This window comes from Centruroides sculpturatus, unplaced genomic scaffold (assembly GCF_000671375.1).
Source record: "Centruroides sculpturatus isolate CEXI.00-Female unplaced genomic scaffold, Cexi_2.0 scaffold157, whole genome shotgun sequence".
Classification (NCBI taxonomy): Eukaryota; Metazoa; Arthropoda; class Arachnida; order Scorpiones; family Buthidae; genus Centruroides; species Centruroides sculpturatus.
The window spans coordinates 935,916-960,671 of NW_019384522.1; the positions used below are offsets into that span (position 1 = coordinate 935,916).

The 24,756-nt window shown below is 31.9% G+C and overlaps 1 protein-coding gene across 1 annotated transcript in view; it reads left to right on the plus strand.

Moving 5' to 3' along the window:
- LOC111622780 (heterogeneous nuclear ribonucleoprotein U-like) overlaps positions 1–24,756 on the plus strand; it is a 76,079-nt gene that overhangs the window by 45,532 nt on the left and 5,791 nt on the right. The window contains exons 3-7 of the mRNA XM_023365201.1: positions 6,305–6,385; positions 10,716–10,830; positions 14,383–14,476; positions 18,534–18,599; positions 23,185–23,264. Coding sequence (XP_023220969.1) covers positions 6,305–6,385; positions 10,716–10,830; positions 14,383–14,476; positions 18,534–18,599; positions 23,185–23,264 — 436 coding nt within the window. The remainder of the gene's footprint in view (positions 1–6,304; positions 6,386–10,715; positions 10,831–14,382; positions 14,477–18,533; positions 18,600–23,184; positions 23,265–24,756) is intronic.

Here is a 24,756-nt window from a genome sequence, read left to right on the forward strand (position 1 = left end):
AAATAATTTAAAAAGACAAATTACAATAAAACGGTTTATTATCCAACTATCAGAAATTTCACAACATGCCAAGGAAGAGAGGAAGGAGCAATTAAATAATCAAAATTATAAAGGATTAAAAAATATATATATAAATGGGGAATATCGCACTTCTATCAATCTCTGCGAGTATGTGGGCTAAGTTTAAAGAATCCGTGCTTCTCACATGGACAACTGAACGTGGCCAGCTCACGCGTCGGAAAACCTTGATTTATTTGTTACGCACCAGACGGAAAAACAAAAAATATCGTGTATCCACAAGCACTCCAATAAATAAATAGAATTGAAACGACACTTTGAAATGTTTTCCCGATGAAAATGAATAATAATAATAATTTTCAATAAAAATGATAAAATGTAAATTGAATTTTATCATAATGAGTTTGCTTGAATTTCGTTTCTTCTGAGATCACAGCAATGCACGACGGGTAAGCTAGTTCTGTGATAAATATGGCCCATACAGACAACTATACTGGCAAAATAATGAAAACACCTTAGTAATTCCAGCAACGAAGTATTTAATAAAATAAAAACGTTTTCGAATGTATTTAATAGTCTTCTTCAGTTAAGCCTCTTTAAAACGAAAACGAATGTAAAATAGAACGCAAGCAATACAACGGTTTAAAAATTAAAATTAATTACGTAAAACATAAATAAAATGTTAAAAAACATAAAAAAAAATTATAAATAAAACATTAAGAAATTAATCGTGGTAAAGAATTAAAAAAAAATTGTCATGGTAAAAAGATTTCCATGCGCAGGATAGACTATCTGCGTCTCTATGGTTGATGCATCCTTTGTTAATATGCGCCTTGTAAATTTCAAGTTTTTCAATATGTTTAAGGACCTGTTTGTTGGTGGTTGTCCTAATTATGGATGCTTTGTCCCAATGTACTGTACATTAATATCTTGATGTTTAGCAAAGGCTGCAAGGACGGTGCTGTCCACGTTTTTAGTAATTGAATACTTATGTTCTCTAAATTAATCCTGTTTTAAAACTGGCTGCTACACAGTGAGGCATACTGTCAATGAGGCAATTAATGATTGCCTGTGGTATCCTTGCCAGGCTGTGTCTACTGAAGTGCATACGTCATCTATATTATGTGGTGGTGGTTTCTGATACATTTAATTTTGCATGAGGTGTTGTGGATTTTCAATGGGAGAGAGATCCAGCGAGGCTGCCAGCCAGGGAAGGATGTGAATTCTATTCAGATTGGTGAGTTTTCATGCAACATGTGTTTGGGCATTGTCTTGCTGGAACATTGTCAGGTGTGGCTCTCACCAGTGGCTGAACCACAAGCCAACAATTCATGTGACTACTGGTCCACTGTCTACTGTTCCAGAGTACTGGAAATGTGCACTAGGGCTGTCTACTGATTGAACATGATGCTCAGCAAAAAGGGTAGGCACATAGCATTCCCTGGATACTGCCACACCTGTTCACGGCTGCATATGTCTACAGACAGAAGTGGGATTCATCCATAAGTAATATCTGATGAATGGCATCAGTTATTGTTCAGTGATCCAGTTGCGATTATAATGACACTATGCCAGGTCAGCAAGCCTTTTGTTGAGAAGTGAATATTATCTTCACTGGTTACTGGTTGCCATGTGTGTATCTTAACTTCATGCAACCAGTTGCAAATTGTTTGGTTGGACACAGATGAGCCTGTTGACAGCAATAGCCAGCTTCAGATGTCAGATGCCATGGAAAATGGGGCCCAAAGAGTTGTTCAGCAAATCTGCCAGTATGTACACTCTGACATGCACTAGTGCAATACACTCCCTCTTCAGTTTATTTGCAGATGTTCTTGCATCCATGTCACATGTTGCTGGATAGTACTTGTCTTATGCCCATCACGTGTGGCAACTGCACATGTCAACAAACTAAGGTTCTGCAGCTCTAGGATAGTCTCATTCCCCAGCTGTTAACTGGTGGTATTCAGCTTGCTGTTATCTCTAAGATGTTCTCTATACGACTGATGCAAATGGTTGCTAATAGTATTTACAGCCAAACCAGCTGCTGGTCTTTATAGCCCAAAACTTGGTACCACACGATTTGATGAATATGCAAACTTAATCATTTGCATATCTCTGTGGTCAGTGTTTCCCAATCTTTTTGGATTAGCAATACACTTTGAATTTAACTAGATTTTTGTGACACACCATAATTTTTAAAATAAAAATATTTAAAATTTAAAATAAACTACAGTTGATTTAAAAAATAATTTGATAATACAAAAGTTAAACTTATTAAGACAAAAACTCACAATTTTACAAACTTACTATAAAAATAAAAGGATCATTTGAATCAATGCATAAAGAGCTAGTTAGTATCAATCTTTAAGCTGTTAAGCCACAATGTTTTTAGAAGCTTCAAAGGCCCCAGCATATGCATAGACAGTAATAAGAATTTGATAATACAAAAGTTAAACTTATTAAGACAAAAACTCACAATTTTACAAACTTACTATAAAAATAAAAGGATCATTTGAATCAATGCATAAAGAGCTAGTTAGTATCAATCTTTAAGCTGTTAAGCCACAATGTTTTTAGAAGCTTCAAAGGCCCCAGCATATGCATAGACAGTTATGCCTTGACTTATGCTACCCCAACTTATGCGAACCCGGAGTTACGTGATTTTCAAATCTCGTCGATTCGTCTTTTGTTTGAGCGCCATGCAACTCTTGATTATTCACTCCCCCATACTATTGTTCAGCTTACATGTTTGGATGTGTCGCGCGGAATCGACACATAGCTACAATTTATTTTGTGTTATTTATTTCTGTGTTTGTTATATCTGCGGAGACTTGAGAGACTACGTGGTGATTTCTTGTAACCGTAAACGAATCAAAAGACTAGATAAGATTAACGAGAACATTTATTAGCTTACATACATCCGACTTGGATTTTACACAAATTGGGAAATTATACCCCGACTTATGCGCATTCAACTTACGCGGTTATCACTCGGTCCCACCTATCGCGTAAGTTCGGAGTATTACTGTATTCAATTTTTGTGATGGGAGGTATACTGATGCTTCAAATTTTGCAACAATTGACATTTTATTGAATACTTATCCACTTGGCACCTAACGAGTTCTGAAAATAAAATTACATGCAACCAAACTATGTCTGTAATGAATGAAAAAAATAAACAATTGTGCTGCCTTTAATATTTGCAGATATATAAACTAAACATTAATTTAAAAATAGTTCTTCTTTTCGGTCAGTCAGAGGTAAAAAGATGAAACTTGAAGAAATTTTAAAAAAGAGTTTATTCAAAATTCTAAAAAATATTTAATATTTCTATGACACACAGGTTGGGAAACTTGATTTATGTAATTACAATTGTATATAAAATACATTACCAGACAAATGTGTATGGTGCTGACTTTTAGGGGCAATAAGTTAATTTCACGTCAGGATAAACCTAGGGACTGATTGTATGTGGGCAGTAGCAGAGACAAAGATAACAAGTATTATACAAGAACTGTTCATTATAACATTAAAAGTAACTTACATAACAACAATACAAGATATGATCTAGATTGTCTTGGATGAGGAGCTCCAGATGATAGTGGTCAGGTATGGGATGATGCCACAAGTTGTGTGCCCTGGGACATTGGGGAAGAAGTGTCAAGTTGGTAGAGGGACATTGGTGTACGGGCGGCAGGTTGACGTTCCGACAAATACACTTCTTAGCAGGCGGAGAATTTCCTCTTCTTATTGTGATTTGGAGGTTTTATAGAATTTCCCCTCGAATTTCCCATTTTTGATTGGTCTTGTGTCCCTTTTCCCTTATCTCGATTGGTCATTCTTCTGTCTCCAAGTGAGACCGAAGCGAGTTCAGATCGGGTAAGGCCAGAGTGCTGACAGGGTCTTGACACTTGCACTCATAATTAACATCATTATATTCTTTCTGGACACTTTTCTTGACCGATTTGCCAGATGTTTTGTGTCCGCTTACCCCCTCCCAAATGGTTTAGGGCTCACATGACCTAACAGGTGTCCTTTTGATCATTAGTCCTTCCATTTTTTTTCTTGATTGTTTACACTTTGACTCTTGTATACGAGCACCATGACAAAGCCCCCTCTTACCCGGTAGACATTCCCTCTGTCATTTATCATCGCATCGCATTTAGTTTTAGAACAAGTGTTTTCCTTTCTGTCAAGGCTACTGTACCGACATGTGTTCTTTATCCGATTTAACTCTTGAAGTTTCCCGACTTAAAAAATTTTATAATTAATCAAAATTTCAACTTGAGTTCAGGAACCTCATAAATGGCATTACAGCTCTTCCCATGATGCTATTTTTGTCTAGATTTTTAAATACAGTGGAACCTTGCTTAATGAGCATCTTGCATAACAAGCAAAACAAATTGTAAAAAAAAAACTCGCTTAACAAGTGACATTTCACATAACAAGTGACAGGGAAAGGGGAAATCCCGGATTGTGCACATGCTCAGTCAGTCTGTGTTTAGCACTCATTCCATTAACATCTTACTTGTTAGTGTTGCTTGTGATCACACATTTTTCCAAACTCGTGTTCAGACATATTACATACAAATATTAACAACCATAGACGGTTATATATAAACACGCCAAACTATATGCCAAATTCTTGGGCTATGTAAAGGCTACAATGAAATATTAGAAATTAATTAATTTAATGACCAATTCCAAATTAAATTTAAAAAATGTCTACATTAAAAATTAATTATTTTTAATAATTAAAATTTAATATGAGATGGCGCATAACTGCCTACCTCTAGTCAAATTAATTAATTTCTAATATTTAATTGTAGCCTTTACATAGCCCAACAATTTGGCATATCGTTTGGCCTGTTTATCATACATATTATCTGCAATTTTTTTTCTTGCAAATCAAATAGGCCTTTCAGGTTGGTTTATTCTGTACTAGAAGGAATGATGATGATGATGATTCATGCTCCTTAACAATGTATATTGTATAATTTTTTTTGAATAAACGTTATACACAAAATATTTGAGTATTTTTTTGGCATAGAACACATTATCATATTTTACATTAATTTATATGGAAAAAAATTGTTTCGTTTAACAAGTGTTTCACATTACGAATAAGATTCTGGAATGGATTATGCTCATTAAGTGAGGTTCCACTGTAATTATATCTCAGTCTTGCCATTGACATGTTTTTTTCGTCTTTGAGCTCATTGATGGTTTGTGGATTGTTGGCATATACATTACTTTCACATAGTTTTAAAAAAATTAATCCAGTGTCAAATTTCATGATCTTGGATGCAGTTGACATCATTGTTTCATGAAGTTTTGCCTTAACTTTGATTGCAATAAAGTTGTCATTTTGTTGTTTGTATGGTTCATTTCACTATCTTATTGGAGCAGCATGTCCCTGAAAGCCATATCAATCAATTCTGGCTACAAAGGTGGTTTATCATCATATGATAGTGTATGCCATGTACTGTACCATAAGTGCTGGACTGTCTTCACTTTCAAAAAAAGTGAGGCCTGTAAACACAAGTGAAATGTTTCAGATGCATTGGCTGTTCTTGGATTTTTACTGTTCCATATATTTTTCAATATTATTTTAGAACATTATTGGAAAGCTTATTACTAGATTAGGCAATCTTTACCATATTTGAATAAAATTAATATTGAACTTGCCAAACAAATTCTATTAGATTACATTTTATATTGAAAGTTTAGTTTATAAATTCATTTTTATTGAGATGCGAGTTTGAATGAGAATTACGTGTATTTCTTAGATAAATTGAAACTTGTACGTTAAACTTATCAGATGATTAGGAAATTTAGTATATGTTCTTTTAACTTAGACCTTCATATCTATGTGTATTAGTACAATTCAGATTGTTGCTATTGTATGTATAAAAAGTTTCCTGATTATGGTTACTCCTCATGACCTCATGATTATGGTTTATAATTTAATATCTAATGGAATTTTTGTTCTCAAATTCTATTAAATTATATTTTTAATTATTTCAATAATATAGTTTGTTTTTGTTTGTTTAATTTGTGATGTAGTCAAGATTAAGAAACTATACTATTTTGCATCTCTTTTTATTCAAATAATTTTTGCAATTCTGACAGTTATAATAATTGTAATGAAAATAGCCCATCATTCTTCACAGTGGACTTAAGTAGTATTATGTTTTATACTTGAAAACTATACTTTATTTACTTGATATTGTTAAATGAATTCTTATTCATTTTGTTTATTTTTGATATTTCTTTTAAAAATTAGGCTTATATTCCTGAAGAACCAACTACTGAAGATGAATCACAAGCTAAAGATGAAGAAGATGAAGAACAGAATGATATTCAGGTAAATCACAAAAAAAATTTTTTCAGAAGCTTATCAAATTTATAATGATGATATATGCATTGAAATGATAAAAATTTAGCTTTTTTCTATTTTATCGTACATCTGTTAATAAAATATATCAATCAATCATTTAATATTTTATTCAAGGTGATAGTTCTCCCTGTTACATGGGGGAGATATGTGAATTAATCAGGGTTAAGCAGTTTTAAAACTTTCATAAAGAAATTAAATATCTTAAATGCCACACACAAAAAATTGGATATTTAATAAAATAAATGACAAAAATGTCAAAAATCCAGCAAGGAATCTTGTTGATATAATTAATTTTAATAAGAATACTTATTAAAATTAACATTTCTGTCTGTTTTTAACAGTCATAATTAGCTTAATACATTTTAAAAAGGAACACAAAACAGAATATATATTTCGAAAACTAAGAATTGTACATGTGATTGGACACTACTTCTATGTGCACAACAAATATCCAATTACGTGTATGGTTCTTTGTTTTTGAAATATATGTTCTATTTTGCTTTTTTAAAAGTGTACTGTAAAACCTTTATTAATGGAAATGCCTGAATAGTTGACACCTCTACTTAATAGACATTTTTACAATTCTCAGACCCTTCAAGTAGGACATCTATTACATTCACGTCTAAATACCAAACACACTAAATAATTGACGTTGCCATTTGTAACCTACCTTACGAAAACACGAAGTTCCACCTTTTTTTTTTTTTTTTTCTTTTGAGTTTATATTGAGATTCCAGCCACTCGGATTATATTCTCCAATACGCTGTCGCCTGATGGTTAGTTGAAGTGACCTGTTTGGTGAATAAACAATTCTGAGTTTGCCATGTGCCAGCTCAATGGTACATCAGTGGACAGCCAGTAAATCAGAATTAACGAGTGGGGTTGAGGGAGAGATTCGTACTGAGGGTATGTCGGGGCCCATTGTATTGTGGGCATTTGAGCCAGTAGTGATATGCTGTTTCCTCTATGCTGCAGTGAGGGCATGCTGGCGAGTCGCGGAGGTGATGGGAGTGTAAGAATGCATTCAGTGGGGCCTTGTCCATGTGGAGGTGGGCCAGCAAAGTTTCAGTTTGGTGGAACAAGGCATACTGATAAGGCCACTTGGTGCAGGGGCAAAGGTGGTTGTGCTCCTTCCTGCATAGGCTTGGCATCCATGCATTGATGATATTTTGGATGGTTGATCTTCTGGTGTTCTGAGAGAGATCATTCAGCTGTAGCGGGCACTATATTGTGCTGATAGGAGTGCCAGTATGTGCAGCCTTATCGGCCGCTTCATTGACTGGGATACCTACATGGCCTGGGGTCCACCTAATGGCGAGGGGTGTTGAAAATGATGTGATAGTTGCCACCAGGTCTATGGTGAGGGGCTGTGATGAATGGGTGACTGCCACTACTGCTTGAAGGACTGATTGGCTATCAGAAGTGATGATTGTTGGGTGGCGGAGGGCTGACCAAGGTGAAGGCCTGCTGGATGGCCAGGGCATCCAATCTGAAGATACTGCAACCTTCATCTATTTGCCATTTCAGTGATTTGATGAGAAGGGATGACCATTCCAACAGTCATTCTGAGTGGGGATTTTGACGTGTCTGATCTGATAAGCATCCAGTCTTCCCCTCGGTTAGAGACCTCATCTTGAAAGTGGGCGCAAGTGACTGGATGGGCTGGGTTGTGCCGTCTGGAAGATGTTCTGGTGTTAAAACAGTTGCAGAGTGTTCTTTAGGTGGTATAGTTTTGATAGAGGGAGGCCTGTCTGCTGATGTAGGGCTCCTGGTAAGGGTGCCAATGATAGTATGCCAAGCTGGGCCCTGTCTTATAAAGCTTATGGAGCAGGCTGAAGGGACCATGTGCCAGATGGGTAATGGCATGTGTTGTGGCCTGCATGTGGAGTCTTGTTTTGTAGGGTATGTATCCCATCTCTGTGTAGAGCACAGGTTCTCAAACTTATTTTTACCACCGTCCACTTTGAGATTAAAAAAAATCTAGTGCTCCATATTTTTTAACTTACTTTTTTACATTACCATTTGTTGCATATCTTAAAAGCAGTTTATTGCAAATATAATGTTTAAACATGCATTATTATATAGATAGGATAGATAGGGTGTGACCCATATCCTATTTCTGAAATCAAAGAATGTTTCAATGAGAAGAAATAAAACTCATTGTTAATCACTGAGCCTTCTACTGCTCCCCTGAAAGCCTCCAGTGCCCACAAGGGAGCATTATTGCCTACTTTGAGAAAGGATTGTGTAGAGTGACAGAATGGGAGTTGTTAATGGCACCCCCAAGGCTGTGCGAAGAGCAACATGTCTTTTCAGTGCGGTCGAGCTGCTGGGAGGGGCGCCTTCTAAGAGCGGCCCACCAAATTTGGTCATCGGGCTGAGGACCATATAGAATAGATGAAGGAGATCAGACATCCTGGCCCCATTCCTATGTGATGTGAAGTATTTTAGGTATGTGCCTGCCTGTGCTAATTTTGTCTTGAGGAAAGTTTTGTGGGCTATCCAAGTTAAAGAATGAGAATTGGACTCCTAAGATACGTAAGGAGGTATGTTGTGGGATTTGCCCTGAACGAAGGGAAAAAGAGATTGGCGGAGGCAGTGTTTTGGTGAAAAGTCCAGAACTGCATTTTTGGGTGCCAAGAACAAGAGGCTCCAGGTGGAAGCCCATTGTTCCAGATGGGCACTGGCCCATCTGGAACAATGAATGAATTGTCAACTGATCCATATGAATATGTTGGAGCTACTGCACATGTTGTAAAAATGGGAATCAGGGAGCATAAATACACAATTCAGAAAAGGGGGATACCTAGATCGGTAAAATACGCGAATTTCTTCCTACAACTTCGGTTGTTGTTTGGGGTACAGTTAAGGTTTTAACGAAGTTCGAGCGAATACATAATTAGCAAAAAAAGTCGAAATAAAGTGATTAAACAAAAATTATTAGAAATATCGTAAATAACAGTTCACAAATGCATATATAAAGATATTTTTTGAAGGGGGGAAATGATCTTCGCAATTTGAAATCGATTGAACACATTGCGCGCGAATGCTCGTGTAAACGCGCGCCATCTATCGTAGGATAAATGTACTTCGCGGGAGTGTATTAAAAAATTTAAAAAACTTTCCAAAGTTCATGGCAATCGTACTATGCCACAAACCTTCGCCGGAGTATATTAAACAACTTCCCAATGTTTCCCGGCAATCGGATAAACGGTGTGGTAATGCATGAAGGGGACGCGTGCACGCACACACACACACACACACACACACTTTTATATATATAGATAAAAATACAAACATACACAGTCTTGCGTTTTTATTAGTCATATTTTTTCTGTTTGAAAGGGTTAAAGAATCTGTCTAATCAATTGCTTTTCTCTCTTCTTCAGGATTTTTCATAAGTAATTAATAGCATTGCAATTGTAGAAATCGCCAAGCCTCAACTTGGTTTGGATGCCATTCTAAGACTGACATTCTCCCACTTCTTCAAAAGATGTTTAATAGTAGATATCGACATTAATCCTCTTTTTCAGAAGAAAACATATCTCGCAGAGTTTCTTGGTGTTCTTCATTCAAGAGTTTTTGGCATTCTTCTCTTATCAGATCAGTTTCAGGTTCCATTATGAGTTTTTCAACGTTTTTTTTATTTCTCAGATGTGATTTTTGTTACTCCTTTAGCTTCTTGAGTCTTCTTGATTATACAGTATCTTTTTTAGATAAGATTGAATGGCAGCCTACTGTAGACCTGTTCAAGTCATACTGCCCAGCAACATTAGGCATCTTCTGCCTACTCTCTACCTTTGCTATTATACTCTCACCTTTCAAAAAGAAAAACAGACGCAAAACTTAACGAGTGCCTACCTGACAGTCTCACGAATATATATAAGAATTGTTTTGTCATAAAAATAAAAGGCTGGAGTTACAAGCGAGAGTTTCAAAGTTTGGAGGAATACTATCTGATCGGTATATACTGGCTTGAGCTTGATGTTGACATCTCCCATTCTTTGAAAGGTTTCGAATTGTTGCCCGAAGACAACGGAAGATTGGTCGGTATTCATTATTTTACGTTGCTTCTTCTTGTGTTTGTTCTGTGGGGTGTACGTTATTTGATCATGTGTTCGTTATCCGAACATAAAAATCTTTCGAAAAAGTGTTTGTTATCTGATCTGTTTGTTTACCGATCACCCACTGTATCTACTAAGAGAAGTTTTATTATATGTTAAAGTTGTTTTATATAAATGATTTGATGGTTTATATATAAGAATTTTACTTATTAAGAATATAATTATTTTTCTAGGAGGAAGAATGTGAAGGAACTGGTGATCAAGAAATGAAAGAGGAAGATGAAGAGGAAAAGAAAGAAAACTCTGAAGAAAATCAGATAGATGGTGAAAATGATGCAAAAGATCAAGGTTAGATGCATTACATTATATAATTAAAAATAAATTTGATAGAACTTTTATCAAATATGTTGTTGTTAGGAATATTGAAAATGGTGTTTGTATATTACTTTTAATATATATTTTTTAAAATTCTATGATAAAACAGCAAAAAACATGCACATTTATATAAGACTCTTGATTGATTTTTCTTTATCCTTAATTTATTCAGAGTTCAAATTGTGGACAAAAACAAAAATGGAATAGATATTGGGATATATTGGAATGATGATTCTGGTTTTCAGTGTGTTTGCAGGTATAATTCACAAAGTTTTTGTTAGTGAAATGTACTAGAACTGATCAGCAGGATAATTTTCTCTCATAAAAGATTTCTCTATGACAAATATGAAGATTATACATTGAAATGAAGCCAAATTGCCAATTGAAATTATGATGCCAAAATATTTATAATAGAAATAATTTATACAATTATAAACTTATAATGCACATAATTTCTTAAACTTTTATTTACTTTCTCATATTTCAGATGGTTAAATAAATTTGAATTATTTACATACTTTAACATTCCCTTCTATTGAAATTAGTAATATTTTATTCTACATTATTTATTTAAAGGGTAATAATGGCTTATAATGTAACAAATATTTTGTGCCAATACCAATAGTTAGTGAAAGTTTGAGGAGAAAGCACTCAAGAGCCAAATACTGTAATTTATCTATCTTTATTTATTGTTATATTCATTTTTTTAATGGTTGGTTTAAATTAAAAATAATATAAATTCTGTAGGTTGTTTGTTTCAATGCTTTCATAAATAGGTAGAATGAAAGTATAAAGTGCACAGTGAAGCATCTGTTTAAAATCCTAATTTTTTTTATTGTTTAGATTTTTTCAATTACAACTGCTGTTGTATTTACATTAGTCTGCTCAAAACAATGTTAATTAAATTTGTCTGGTAAGCTAATGATAAAACAGGGTAAACTGTAAAAGAGAAGGAAGTAAATTTTAATTGTTACTAGAGATTCAGAAGTTAAAAGTCCATTTGAAAGGTTATGAATGACAGCTGCTGTTTGTCTTTATGTAGATTTTTGCTTGCAAGTTTGTGCTATTTCATTTCTAGTAGCATCATCCTAAATGTCAGATTTACAAATTTTGGGATTTTCTTATACTTCCGAAAAAAGATTTGATTTTATAACATCCCATTTTGTCTTTGTACTGGCCACTCCCCAGTGATGAAAAAAGAAGTTTTTATTTTTATTAAATAACAGTTTTATTTCTAGACTTTTTTTTATTTGTATTCCTTCACCTCCTTTCTTTAATTACACTTTTTTGGGACATATCTGTTGCAATGATACTTTCAATGTATCTACTCTAGGCACTTTGCAGATATTTTGATATGTAAAAATTAGTGATGTAACGAATATTCGGTTACTATTTGGTATTCGGCCTATTTTTCACTATTCAGCCAAATACCGAATATTTAATCACTATTCGGCCGAATACCTAAAAATAGGAGTAAGAAATAACAAAAACACAGTAAATTAATCATTTTGGTATTTAGATTTAATGTTGTCAGGTTAGTGTTGTTTGTTTATATTTATTTATAACTTATAACATGCACAAAATATAAAAAAATAATATTATTAGTCACATGTATTCACAAGTTATAATTACAAAGATCAGCACATGTACACACCTGTTCATTCGAGAATCGTCGCACACATGTGAGGGTCTGACCATGCCTATCCTTTTCAAGCGTTTGTCTTTGCTCTTTCCTTTCTTTTTCCTCCATCTCTGTAGTCCACGTATGCATGCCTATGCATACATCATAATACGCACTCACAATACTTTCGATTCGTCACTTTTCCGTCATGGTTTTTCCATTTTATAATTACCTGACTTAGCCTGGTGATAACGTAGAAAAGAGACAGATAGGATGTCGGTATATGTCAGTTATAATTTACAGATTCGAGACAGCTTGTTAGCCCGAATGGTCCTAGGCTTTCACCCGTGCATGCTAAGTGACTTTCATTACAAGCATTTAGCTTTTCAAAGTCTATGACGACAATTGTTTGGCATTGATGGTCATGAATTTCGCGCCAATAAGCTGCTTTAACTTGTTTTATTATGTTATCAACTCAATTTCATATTTATTTTCATATTTTCACTTCGTGGTTCTTCTCTGTTCTTTTTCTGTTATTTACACGTGTAGGTCATTTCATTGTTATTCGCATTTGATATCATCATTTATCGCATACTGCCATGACGCTCTTGTCTGTCCGTTACAACGGTCAAGAATTAACGTGATTGGCGAAGCGTAGTGATAGTGGGCCAATAGAGAGCAGGGTCCTTGCCATAATGCGGTTTGCAAGCCAATTTTCGTACGTGCGTTAATCAAGCCAAATATTTGGCTATTGCCCACGCTCCTGGCCGAGTATTCGGCCTGAGGCTGAATATACTATTTGTTGCAACACTAGTAAAAATGCCTGTAAACAAGTTAACAAAAGATATGAATTTGCAAAACAGTGGATATGTTAGAATGGCTGCCAAGTATTCCTAGATGATGATCCAATAATTCTTTCTTGTGATATGCTTAAAATGTTTACAAAAGTAGGAATTGAATGCATGTGATGTGCAGCAATGTATTCTATTTCTTATGTTATCATAACAGATGTCATGATGTTAGCTGTGGAGAGTTTTGTAATTTCAAAAACACAGACCTGGATTATTGCAGACTGTTGTTGAGGTTTTTTTTTCATGTAATTGGCTTTTTTGTATTCTGTTAAATTAGCTTGTTTTTTGTTAAATTAAAATTTTATGTCTTATTCATGATTGTACAAATGTTACGGCTTCTTATTCATTGCATTCTTGTCATGTAATGATGCATATAGTTGTTGTTTTGTCTTTACAGCCTATTTCATGTTTGTTTAATATTTCAGAATTGAAGAAAAACTGAAATTAGACAATTTTGTCGTTCTTTACAACTCTAGTTGCTATTGATTCCCTGTTTGTAATAAGAGAAGAGATACTCCCATCTCCCACAGATCTAAATAATAGCAAATGAATGACACTATTGTTTAGTCTATGCATGAATTTGTATACATTGACAGAGTCGAAAATGATTGTAATGTTCTTTTTAAAATAACTGGTTGGGAAAAGACGTTTGTCTCTATTCTATATATTAATTAATTCTATAATGTTTTTATATGTATGTTATCAAATATTAAAAGGAATTAATACACTTCCAAAAATTATACANTAAACCTCTGCAATCTTAAGTGTTGAAAATGTTGATGGCTACCAAATGACATAAATTTTATTCTCATCACTTTTTTCTAATTTATCAATTGATAAATGCAGGAATAAACTGAAAAAATTAATGTTTAAAATTCATTGATATGTACTTAAGTAAAACACTCAGTTTTTTCCTCTGAAGAACAATCAAATATTCATACTAATTTTTAAATTAATATTTAAAGATTTTAGTTTTTAAGATATGTTCATTTATTTAGTGTAGTTTACTTTTCCAAACGGTAACTAATGAAAATTTAATTTCTTGTAATTTAGGTGCAATTATTATAGACTCAGTACCGGCTGAAGAAGCTCAGGAAAAACATGGTGAAAAGAGAAAAAGATCAAGATCACCAAATGATAAACAGAGGTAATTTTATTACATAAAAATTTTAAAACATATTTTATTACTTACAAACCTGAGTTTATTGCACATGCTTATAAGAAAAATTACTGTTCCAAATTGTATATATATTTATTTGATACAGTACAGTCAAACCATGTTACTATAGTATGAATTTATTAAAAGTATGTTTACAGTCTTGTGGACTATGAAATGCATTTCATTTTTAACAAGTTTGTTATTGGTTAATATGAAGTGTCACAGTCCCTGTAAATTTACTAACAGTTAGATTACTATTATTATTGTTGCTGGTGTTTAATATAAAGCACACTACTTCCAGCTTTACGAAAGTCATACAAGCCAAATTGACAATACAACAAACTATGCATCATAAGCATGGGTGTGTTTTTAAACTTTAATGTTGGTCACAATGTTTAAGATGTCAGTTACATTGTTGGCAGTGCAGATATAAGTAATGCCAATGATGATCATTTTAACTCAAAAAATTTTACTTTCTCTTACAGTTAGCATTTGTCTGTCGTGCAAGTGGAAAGTGGAAGTTACTTCATAATTTTAAAATTATGTAATTACTTCATAATTTTAAAATTAAAAACAAATTGTTTCCATTGAAATTGAAGCAAATAAGTTATTTTAAAATTTGTGAAGTTTAAAGGTGATTTCACACTATGACAGACTGGACCAACTAACTCATGTTGCCAATAGGTCAACCAACTTATAATTACAAACAGACAGATTTAAATATTTAAATATTTGTAGTTGAGTCGGAGCAGTTAATGAGCTACAGCCAATGAGAGCTTCAAAGCTACAACCAATCAACTTTGGATTTATGAAAACCCATATAAATGAGAAAAGGGAAAAAAATAGACTTTTTGGAAGAATTTATAAACAAAGTAAGATAATATCTGCAAATTTATATTAGTCAGGCACATTATAAAGATACTTAAAAATAAATTTAAAACGATTTGCTGGTGTTTCGATTTATGACAGTCGTTCTGATTGTTCATAACAAATTGGACATTGACATAAGTGTGAATTCTTTTGCCACTAGTAGATTTGATTATGTGATAGGTTCAGTCTGTGTAGTCAGTCATACTGTGAAATTCCCCTAATGTGTATCCAATTGCTAGATTCAATTTGGCAACTTGGTTAGCTGGTTATATTTAGTAACTTCAGTTGTTGTTCTACCAACTCTAACCATATTGAAAAAAATCAATTAGAATTGGCACTAATTCTTTCTACAATGATTGTTGATTTCTTTCTTTGAGTCACAGTATGTGAATAAGTGTCTTTGGAACAACACATAAATTTATCATTGTTTTAAAATTTACTCAAACAAGATAAAATACAGTTAAATATTAAATAAATGGGAGAAAATTTGGATTTTTGCCATTTGATGCAACTTTGTTTTTTTTTGTTTGTAAGATTTTCTTATTGCAAGACTTGTTAATACAAAGGGCCAATTTCTAACTTTTAAGTTGTATTAGGTGTTCAACTGTAATAGTATACATGAAATATATAAAAATGAACTGAGAAAGGCTTGGAATAGAGTTAATGTTTCAGCATTTTTCCATACTAGAAAACCTAGGAGAAATGTTAGGAATTTTGTAATAGGAAAAAATCATTTGGTGTAAAGTCAGGAAATTCATTCTTTTTTCTAGAAATTACAAACAGTAAACTGATAGTTTGGAATAAATGTGTTTTTAAATCTAAAAAGCTTTTAAAACTATTTTGTATACAGTAATACCTCGACTTACGCGAACCCAGAGTTATGCAATTTTCAAATCTCGTCGATTTGTCTTTTGTTTGAGCGCCACACAACTCTTGATTACTCACTCCCTCCACACTATTGTTCAGCTTACATGTTCGGATGTGTCGCACGGAATCGACACATAGCTACAATTTATTTTGTGTTATTTATTTCTGTGTTTGTTATATCTACGGAGACTCGAGAGACTCTACGTGGTGATTTCTTGTAACCGGAAACGAATCAAAAGATGAGATAAGATTAACGAGAACATTTATTACCTTACATACATCAGACTTGAATTTTACACAAATTGCGAAATTATAGCCCAACTTATGTGGTAAGTTTATTGGTGTAAGTTTGGTTATTACTGTATACCATGCAGAATGGAATTACAGTAGAGCGTCAATCATTTGAAAAAATTCCAGTTGGCAAATTTAAATTTTCGCCAAAGCTGTGGCGCTGCAATCTTTGGCTATGTCTTGGGCTATTCAAATATTTTACGTTTTTGATACTAATTTTTTATTGTTTTTATATTTTTCAATATATTTATTTTGTTTGTACAAAATAAAAAAATAATTTTTAACAATACAATAGTCTTCGTTAGGCTTAACATTGACGAAAATTCAACGCGAAGCGACAAGCAATGGAGAAAAATGTCAAGATGGGATAAATTAATATATTTTTTCGTACATAATCGGTTATCCGAAACATCGATGTTCCGAACAACCCCAGTCCCCAATTGATTCGGATAATCGACGCTCTATTGTAAAACCTTTGCATAACTGGTATTTCTGATGTGCCTTTGACAGCATGACACTAATGTGCAATTTAAAAAGTGCCATCTTAGAAATTAAATTTTTCTTCCTGCTTCACTTTATTGAATAGTTTGTTGTAGATATAATTATAAAATGAACAAAATGGAAAAACAATACTGAGACTGAACCAATAAATGGAATAATTCACTTTTGTTACTATTCCTTACAATTCCATCTATCCTTTTATAAAGTTCTTGTTAGAGTATTAATTGAGACTGATTCTCCTAAACCTCTGCAATCTTAAGTGTTGAAAATGTTGATGGCTACCAAATGACATAAATTTTATTCTCATCACTTTTTTCTAATTTATCAATTGATAAATGCAGGAATAAACTGAAAAAATTAATGTTTAAAATTCATTGATATGTACTTAAGTAAAACACTCAGTTTTTTCCTCTGAAGAACTATAATAAACAAAAATAAAAAAAAACCAAAAAAAATGGTATATATAAAAATAGATTATTTTTTGTATCAGAATCTTTGTATATATAGGGTTTCTACACACCTGGAATGTTGGGTGTTTTCATTAGTGTTCATAAAAAGTCACGAATGTCAGGGAATTTGTTAAAAAATTGTGAAAAAAAGAGGAGAAAAAAATTTCTAAACAGAATCAAAATAGCTCTTTGAGAGTTATTTATAGAATGGGAACAGTTGAAACTATATTTTCTTTCAATGTAAATAATTGTATCTAAGAATATCAAAGCGTGAATCGACAACATACAGAAAATGAATGGGATAGAACTAAAGGTAAGGCATACATAAACATGTTTTTTTCATGGTTTTGATGAAGATTGTGATGGCAGATGAATGTCAGTGGTATGGAAAGAATTTTTGTTTTCTGTAGATATTCTTAGTAAATGTAGAAAGATGAAAAGATATTTTGAGGAATTCATAATTGCAAGTTAAAATTAGCAGATAGCCCATGTTGCATAACCTGTACCTGTTTTCAATTTGAATTTAAAACACAAACTGAGGCATGTATATACAGATTTAGTGGTTAAAATTAATTTCAGTAGAACCCCTCTAATCCGTCACCTTTGGGACTGGGGGTATGGTCGGAACGCAAAAAAAAAGGTCGGATTATCAGAAAAAAGTAAAATAAACAATCTTCCCTTTATCCAGTCTTTGTAGCACTGCTAATTTTTCATTTAATGAAAGAGTAACGTGTTTACATTTCACTCCTGACATGTTGAAAACAAACACAAAACTGTACACGTACACACAGTGTAAAACATATACTGTAACGAACACAGAAGAACGCCATGGATGGTGAGTCACTGACGAGTCGGAACAAGTTTCTTGACTCCAACCACGGTCAACTTAACCGGAGTGACGGACTAGCTGAGGGCGGACTAGAGGGATTCTACTGTATAGATGAAAAGAATACATGTTGGACATTAAATTGGGCTTTTGTTTACATATGGTTATTTTTATCATTTTCTGACAAGATTGAAATGTGTTAGTTTGAAAAATATGTAACAAGGAAATTTTATTTTCTAAGGCATCGTTCTCGTTCTCGCAACAGAGATCATTCTCGAAGGCATTCCCGAGACAGAGGTCATTATAGGTAAGGAATTTATTTCCAGTATTTTTTAGATGATATTTTTGTAGAATTAAAATTTAGGTAATGTTGAGTATAATTAAATATTACAGTATTTAGTTTTATTATACACTGCATTTAATATTTATTAGCATTTATAGGGATGTTGATATTATTTACTGTTCATAATAAAAATGGTATATATAAAAATAGATTATTTTCGGTAAGAATCTTTGTATATATAGGGTTTCTACATACCTGGAATGTTGGGGATTTTCATTAGTGTTCATAAAAAGTCATGGAATATCAGGGAATTTGTTAAAAATTGTCAAAAAGTTATGGAATTTGCTTTGTTGGTTGTCTTGATTTTTTTGCTGACAATATGCTTGACCAAGTGTAACTGTCTGCAGGCAGCAAGAAGTAATGTGATGCAATACAGCATATGAAAATGGGTGCAGAGTATTTTCAGGACCCAAAATTTCTCCCAGGCTTACACAAAATTTTTCCAAAAATTTACAAAGTACACAAAATGATAAATAATTTAAATTGTATTATTTATCATTTTTCATTTTAATAATTTTGATTGCATAACAAAATAATTTCTGAATTTTTTTTCGTTTATTAAGAATTTATGAAGTTCAGGAAATTTATTAAGAGAGAAATTTCATAAATATATACTTATATATATGGATTTTGTAAAATTTGTTAATGAATAATAAAAAAATAATTGATTTTTTTTTCTTTTTTTCAAAGCCATGTAGATTCATGGTTGTGGATTAATAACAGAATTTTAATATGTTTTATTTTTAATTTTAATAATTTGGCAATTATAAAAAATTAGAAAAATTAATATTAATTAGAAAAAAATGACTAATTAAAACATTTGAGAAGCAAAACATGTTAGTAAGTCAAACGCTCTTTTACTTTGTCAATATGCCATACTGTAAGGGATGTGAGGTTTAGGAAATTTGTACAAAGTTGGTCAGTTTAGGAATAGTCATGGAAATGAAAACAAAAATTTAAGTATTAACCCTGTATATACAATATTGGTATTATTCCTAGACATGTACTTTTGATTATATTCTATTTGCTTTCTTATATTCTAATATTTAACGTATTCGATGTTGAAATTTTTATTTGTTGCCTGTGACGCCATGTTGAATTTTTGTTGATGTTAAGCCTAAATTTTTTTAAAAATAATAATCGTGTTTACTGTATCGTAAAAAATTATTTTTTTTATGTTTCACAAACAAAATAAATATATTGAATAATATAAAAACGAAAAAAATTTTATTTTAAAAGTTTGTTTTAATATAAAAATTGTGACGCAAAGCGACATGTAGTATCAAAAACGTTCCGATGTAAACATGGAAATATTCAGGATCGCCCACGCAGGTCAATGAGGTCAACATGAATATTTTTGGGATCAACATAGGGCAGGTTAAGGAGTGTGAGTGAAAGATTGATATTTGGGATCGGTACTCCAGCAAGATGGAGTGATTGATGAAGATATAACAGTTGTAACTGGCTGGACTAAATGGAAAAGAGCTAGTGGAGTACTTTGTGACAGAAAAATTTCTCCAAGATTAACAGGAAAATTTTATAAAATGGTTGTTAGGCCTTCATTGTTGTATGGTTCAGAGTACTAAACTTTGAAGAAAGTGCAGTATAGAGAATGTATGTTGCAGAAATGCAGATGCTGACGTGGAAGAGTGATGTCATAAGGGAAGATAAGGCAAGGAATAGTTATATCAGGGAAAGCTTGGACATTGTGGAGATAGAAGAAAAATTGAAGGAAAATTACTGAGGTAGTTTGGGCATGTTCAATGACAATCAGAAACAGTTCCAGTATGAAGAGTCCTGAGAAGGAGCAAGAAGGAGCGGAAAACCTAGAAAAATGTGGAATGAGACCCTTAAATATAATACAGAAGAGTGCAGTGTCTCTGTGGAAATTGCTTTAGACAGGACAGAATGGAAGAGAAAGACTTGAATTTTTTTAGGAGTATTAAGTACTGGGGTTGGATGTCACGCATATTTTTAAATATGCGTGACATAAAATATTTTTAATACATAATACATAAAATTTAATACATAAAATATTTTTAATTATATTTAACGCCTCATAGTCTGAAGTTTTGGAAGAAGTTTTGATTAAGACTTGAATTTCTAACCCAGTATAGTTAGGAAACAGTCAAGAAGTTTAATATAAAAATTTGTTTATAGTTGGTCTTTTTGTGAGAGTCATTATTGAAAACAAATTTGCAATCAGTTGACAGTAACTTACAAATAGATTTAAGTCAAATAAGAAGTATATAATACTTTTTTAGATATCTTGGATTTTAAGGTATCATATGTAGGCATAAAGGATTTATAAACAAAACAATTAACAACAAATTATCATCTTGACTATGAATTATAAAAGGAAATGAAGAGTTACGTTTATTACACTATGGTTCTTTTAATCGTATAATGTTTGGTGCAGGAATTTTTGCTGAGTATTTTTGTAATAATAAATATTGTTCAGAATTACTTTCGGTGGAAATTATATATCAATTATTTATTAAAAATATTTCTGCAAAAATTTGTTACTTATTTTTGCAGTTATTTTTATTACATTGCATCATCGCTGCATTAATAACCATCCACAATGCTTTGTGACATTTTCACATTGACAGATTGTGTGTTTTGATTGATTATTAAAAGAATATCAAGACAAATTTTATTTTATGGTCTTATTGAATATGACAAAAAGCATTTTGCCATTTTTGGAAAAGCCACAACACACTATTTGAATTGTGGCCGGATCTGAGAAATCAGAACATGCTGTGTCAATGTTTTTTGCTCAATGAATGTTTTTGATCTTTGAGTCTAACATATACATAACAATTTGTTTATTTATAGCAATCAAACTGGTTTTTTTATCTTATAACTAAAATAAAATCCCTGAAGTCGGACACTCCTTTAAATTGCACTCTTTAATTAGAATCAGAAGTATCTATATAATAATAAGTCTATATTTGCATAATTGGATATTTTTGCCAAATGTTGATAAGATTTATGCAAAGTAATATTGGAAAACAATGCTGTGTGTTATGATTTATATTATTTAAAAAATTACTTTGAAAACAAAATATATAAGTTTGTTTAAATATTTGAAAAGATAAACAGTAGTGATGTAACAAATATTCGGTTATTATTCGGTATTCGGCCAAATACCGAATATTTAATCACTATTCGGCCGAATACTGAATACCTAAAAACAGGAGTAAGAAATAACAAAAACACAGTAAATTAATCATTTTGATTATTTAGATTTAATGTTATCGGGTTAGTGTTGTTTGTTAATATTTATTTATAACTTATAACATGCACAAAATAAAAAAGAACATAATATTAGTCATTTGTATTCACAATTTATAATTACAAAGATTGGCACACGTACACACCTATTCATTTGAGAATCGTCGCACATCTGAGAGTCTGACCCTGCCTATCCTTCTTTTTAAGCGCTCGTCTTTGCTCTTCCCTTTTTCTTTCCTCTATCGCTCTAGTCCACGTATGCCTATGCATACATCATAATCCGCCCTCACAATACTTTCGATTCATCACTTTTCTGTTGTAGATTTTCCCATTTTACAATTATGTGACTCATAGCCTGGTGATAACAGAGAAAAGAGACAGATAGGACGTCGGTATAAGTCACAGTTATGATTTCACAGATTCAAAACAGCTTGGTAGCCCGAACGACCCCAGGCTTTCGCCTGTGCACGCTAAGTTTCTTTCATTACACGCATTTAGCTTTCCAAAGTCTATGACAACAATTGTTTGGCATTCACGGCCACGAGTTTTGCACCAATAAGCTGCCTCAACTTGTTTGAGGCAGCTTATTTAGTTGATAACATAATCAAATTGTTCGATTATGTTATCAACTCAATTTCATATTTAATTTCACATTTTCACTTTGCGGTTTTTCTCTCTTCTTTTTTCGTTATTTACACATGTAGGTTATTTCAATATTATCCACATTTTATATCATCACTTATCACATACTGCTGTGACGCTCTTGTCTGAACTGTTAAGAATTAATGCGATTTGCGAAGCGTAGTGACAGTGGGCGAATAGAGAGTAGGGTCCTTGCCATAATGCGGTTTGTGCACCAATTTTCGTAAGTGCGTTAATCAAGCCGAATAGTTTGGCTGAATATACTATTCGTTGTAACCCTAATAAACAGCACATTTAATACTTGTATCTGTCTTTTTACTTATTTCAGTTAACTTGTCTTAACATAATAAAGCTAGATTTAACAATCTAAAATTTTTAAATTAAAACTAAAATTTTAATGAAATTATGTAAACCTAGAATTTTAGAAAGAATTTATACTTCAATCTTAACTTTAACATTATATTTTTATAAAACTTAATTTAATTTGAAATTTATTTTAGTTTAATTTGAAGTTAGAATATTATAACATGATGTAAGACTTGGAGCTGTAAAGAATATATTTTTTGCCTTTTCAAATTTTATTGTATTTGCATTAATATATTGTTTGTTGTATTATTTGTATCTTTGACAAACTGAGTAAGTGTTAAAAAAAAGGTATCTTTTTATTCAGATCACGATCAAAATCTCCTGCAAAAATAGAAACAGAACCAGAGGAACCATTTGATGATACACTTGTTGCATTAGATAAATGTGAGTCTCTATCATTTATTTCAAATTTTATAGTATTTTATTATATAAAATGACATTCTTAAATATTTAAAACTTATTAGTTGTAAATGAAAAATATTTGGTATTTTCAAGCACTTCATATTTTGTTTTCAATGTCATAATCAAATAATGGTTTTTTGATTATTGTAAGACTAATTTTGTCAAATGTGATATATCATGAAGAATTAGGAATACAACAATTACTAATAAAAATGTCTTAAACATAAATACAGTTTTATGGGAGTCAACACAAAAAATCAAATATAACCCAAATACTTTAAGACAAAAAAATTACATTTATCTTCAAGAGAGTTTTATTATTAAATAATAAAAAAATACCTGAAACTGGATGTATTTTTGTCTTAAAGACCAGAATCCAATATTTTACACTGAAAATTTCCTTTCCTAAGCTGAGCAAGCAAAAAGATATTTTTGCTTCTGTTTTTATTCCTGTATAATCATTATTTGGTATGAATTTGAGGAATTCCCTTTACATATTTTTTGATAAAATTATTTTATTAAATTACACAACTTTAAAATCTTAAAATTCCAGCAAGTAACTTTAATAGACAAATGTTTTCGATCTAATATTAAAATCGTCTTCAGGTCCTTTAACATTTCAATTATGGAATGTAAAAATGAACAATGATGTATTACAAAAGTAGAGAGGAAAATTTTTTTAAATGTACAACTATCACAATATTTTACAACTAAAGTATTCATTTAACATACAAGAGAATTATTTTAACATTGATGTCTAACAACAGTCCGTTTAGCAGTGATGCTACGTAAAAGGTTGAGTTTGGATAATACAATGACGTATTACAAAATGGAAATCATTTCCACAAATAATTACAAGTAACATTTATTGTAGTGCAATGCATTCAAAAAATTTTTTATTGTATAAAATTATATTGCACACAAACATATTCGTTACATAGAGGTTGTTGATCACTGGTAACGAATATGCTTGTGTGCAATATAATTTTATACAATAAAAAAATTTTTGAATGCATTGCACTATAATAAATGTTACTTGTAATTATTTGTGGAAATGATTTCCATTTTGTAATACGTCATTGTATTATCCAAACTCAACCTTTTACGTAGCATCACTGCTAAACGGACTGTTGTTAGACATCAATGTTAAAATAATTCTCTTGTATGTTAAATGAATACTTTAGTTGTAAAATATTGTGATAGTTGTACATTTAAAAAAATTTTCCTCTCTACTTTTGTAATACATCATTGTTCATTTTTACATTCCATAATTGAAATGTTAAAGGACCTGAAGACGATTTTAATATTAGATCGAAAACATTTGTCTATTAAAGTTACTTGCTGGAATTTTAAGATTTTAAAGTTGTGTAATTTACTGTTTATAGGTATCCAGTTTTGTGTAGAAGAAAAAGAATTTTATTTTGTTATTTTGAAAATAAAAGTAACCCATCTCTCATTTTGTTTTTCTTTTTAT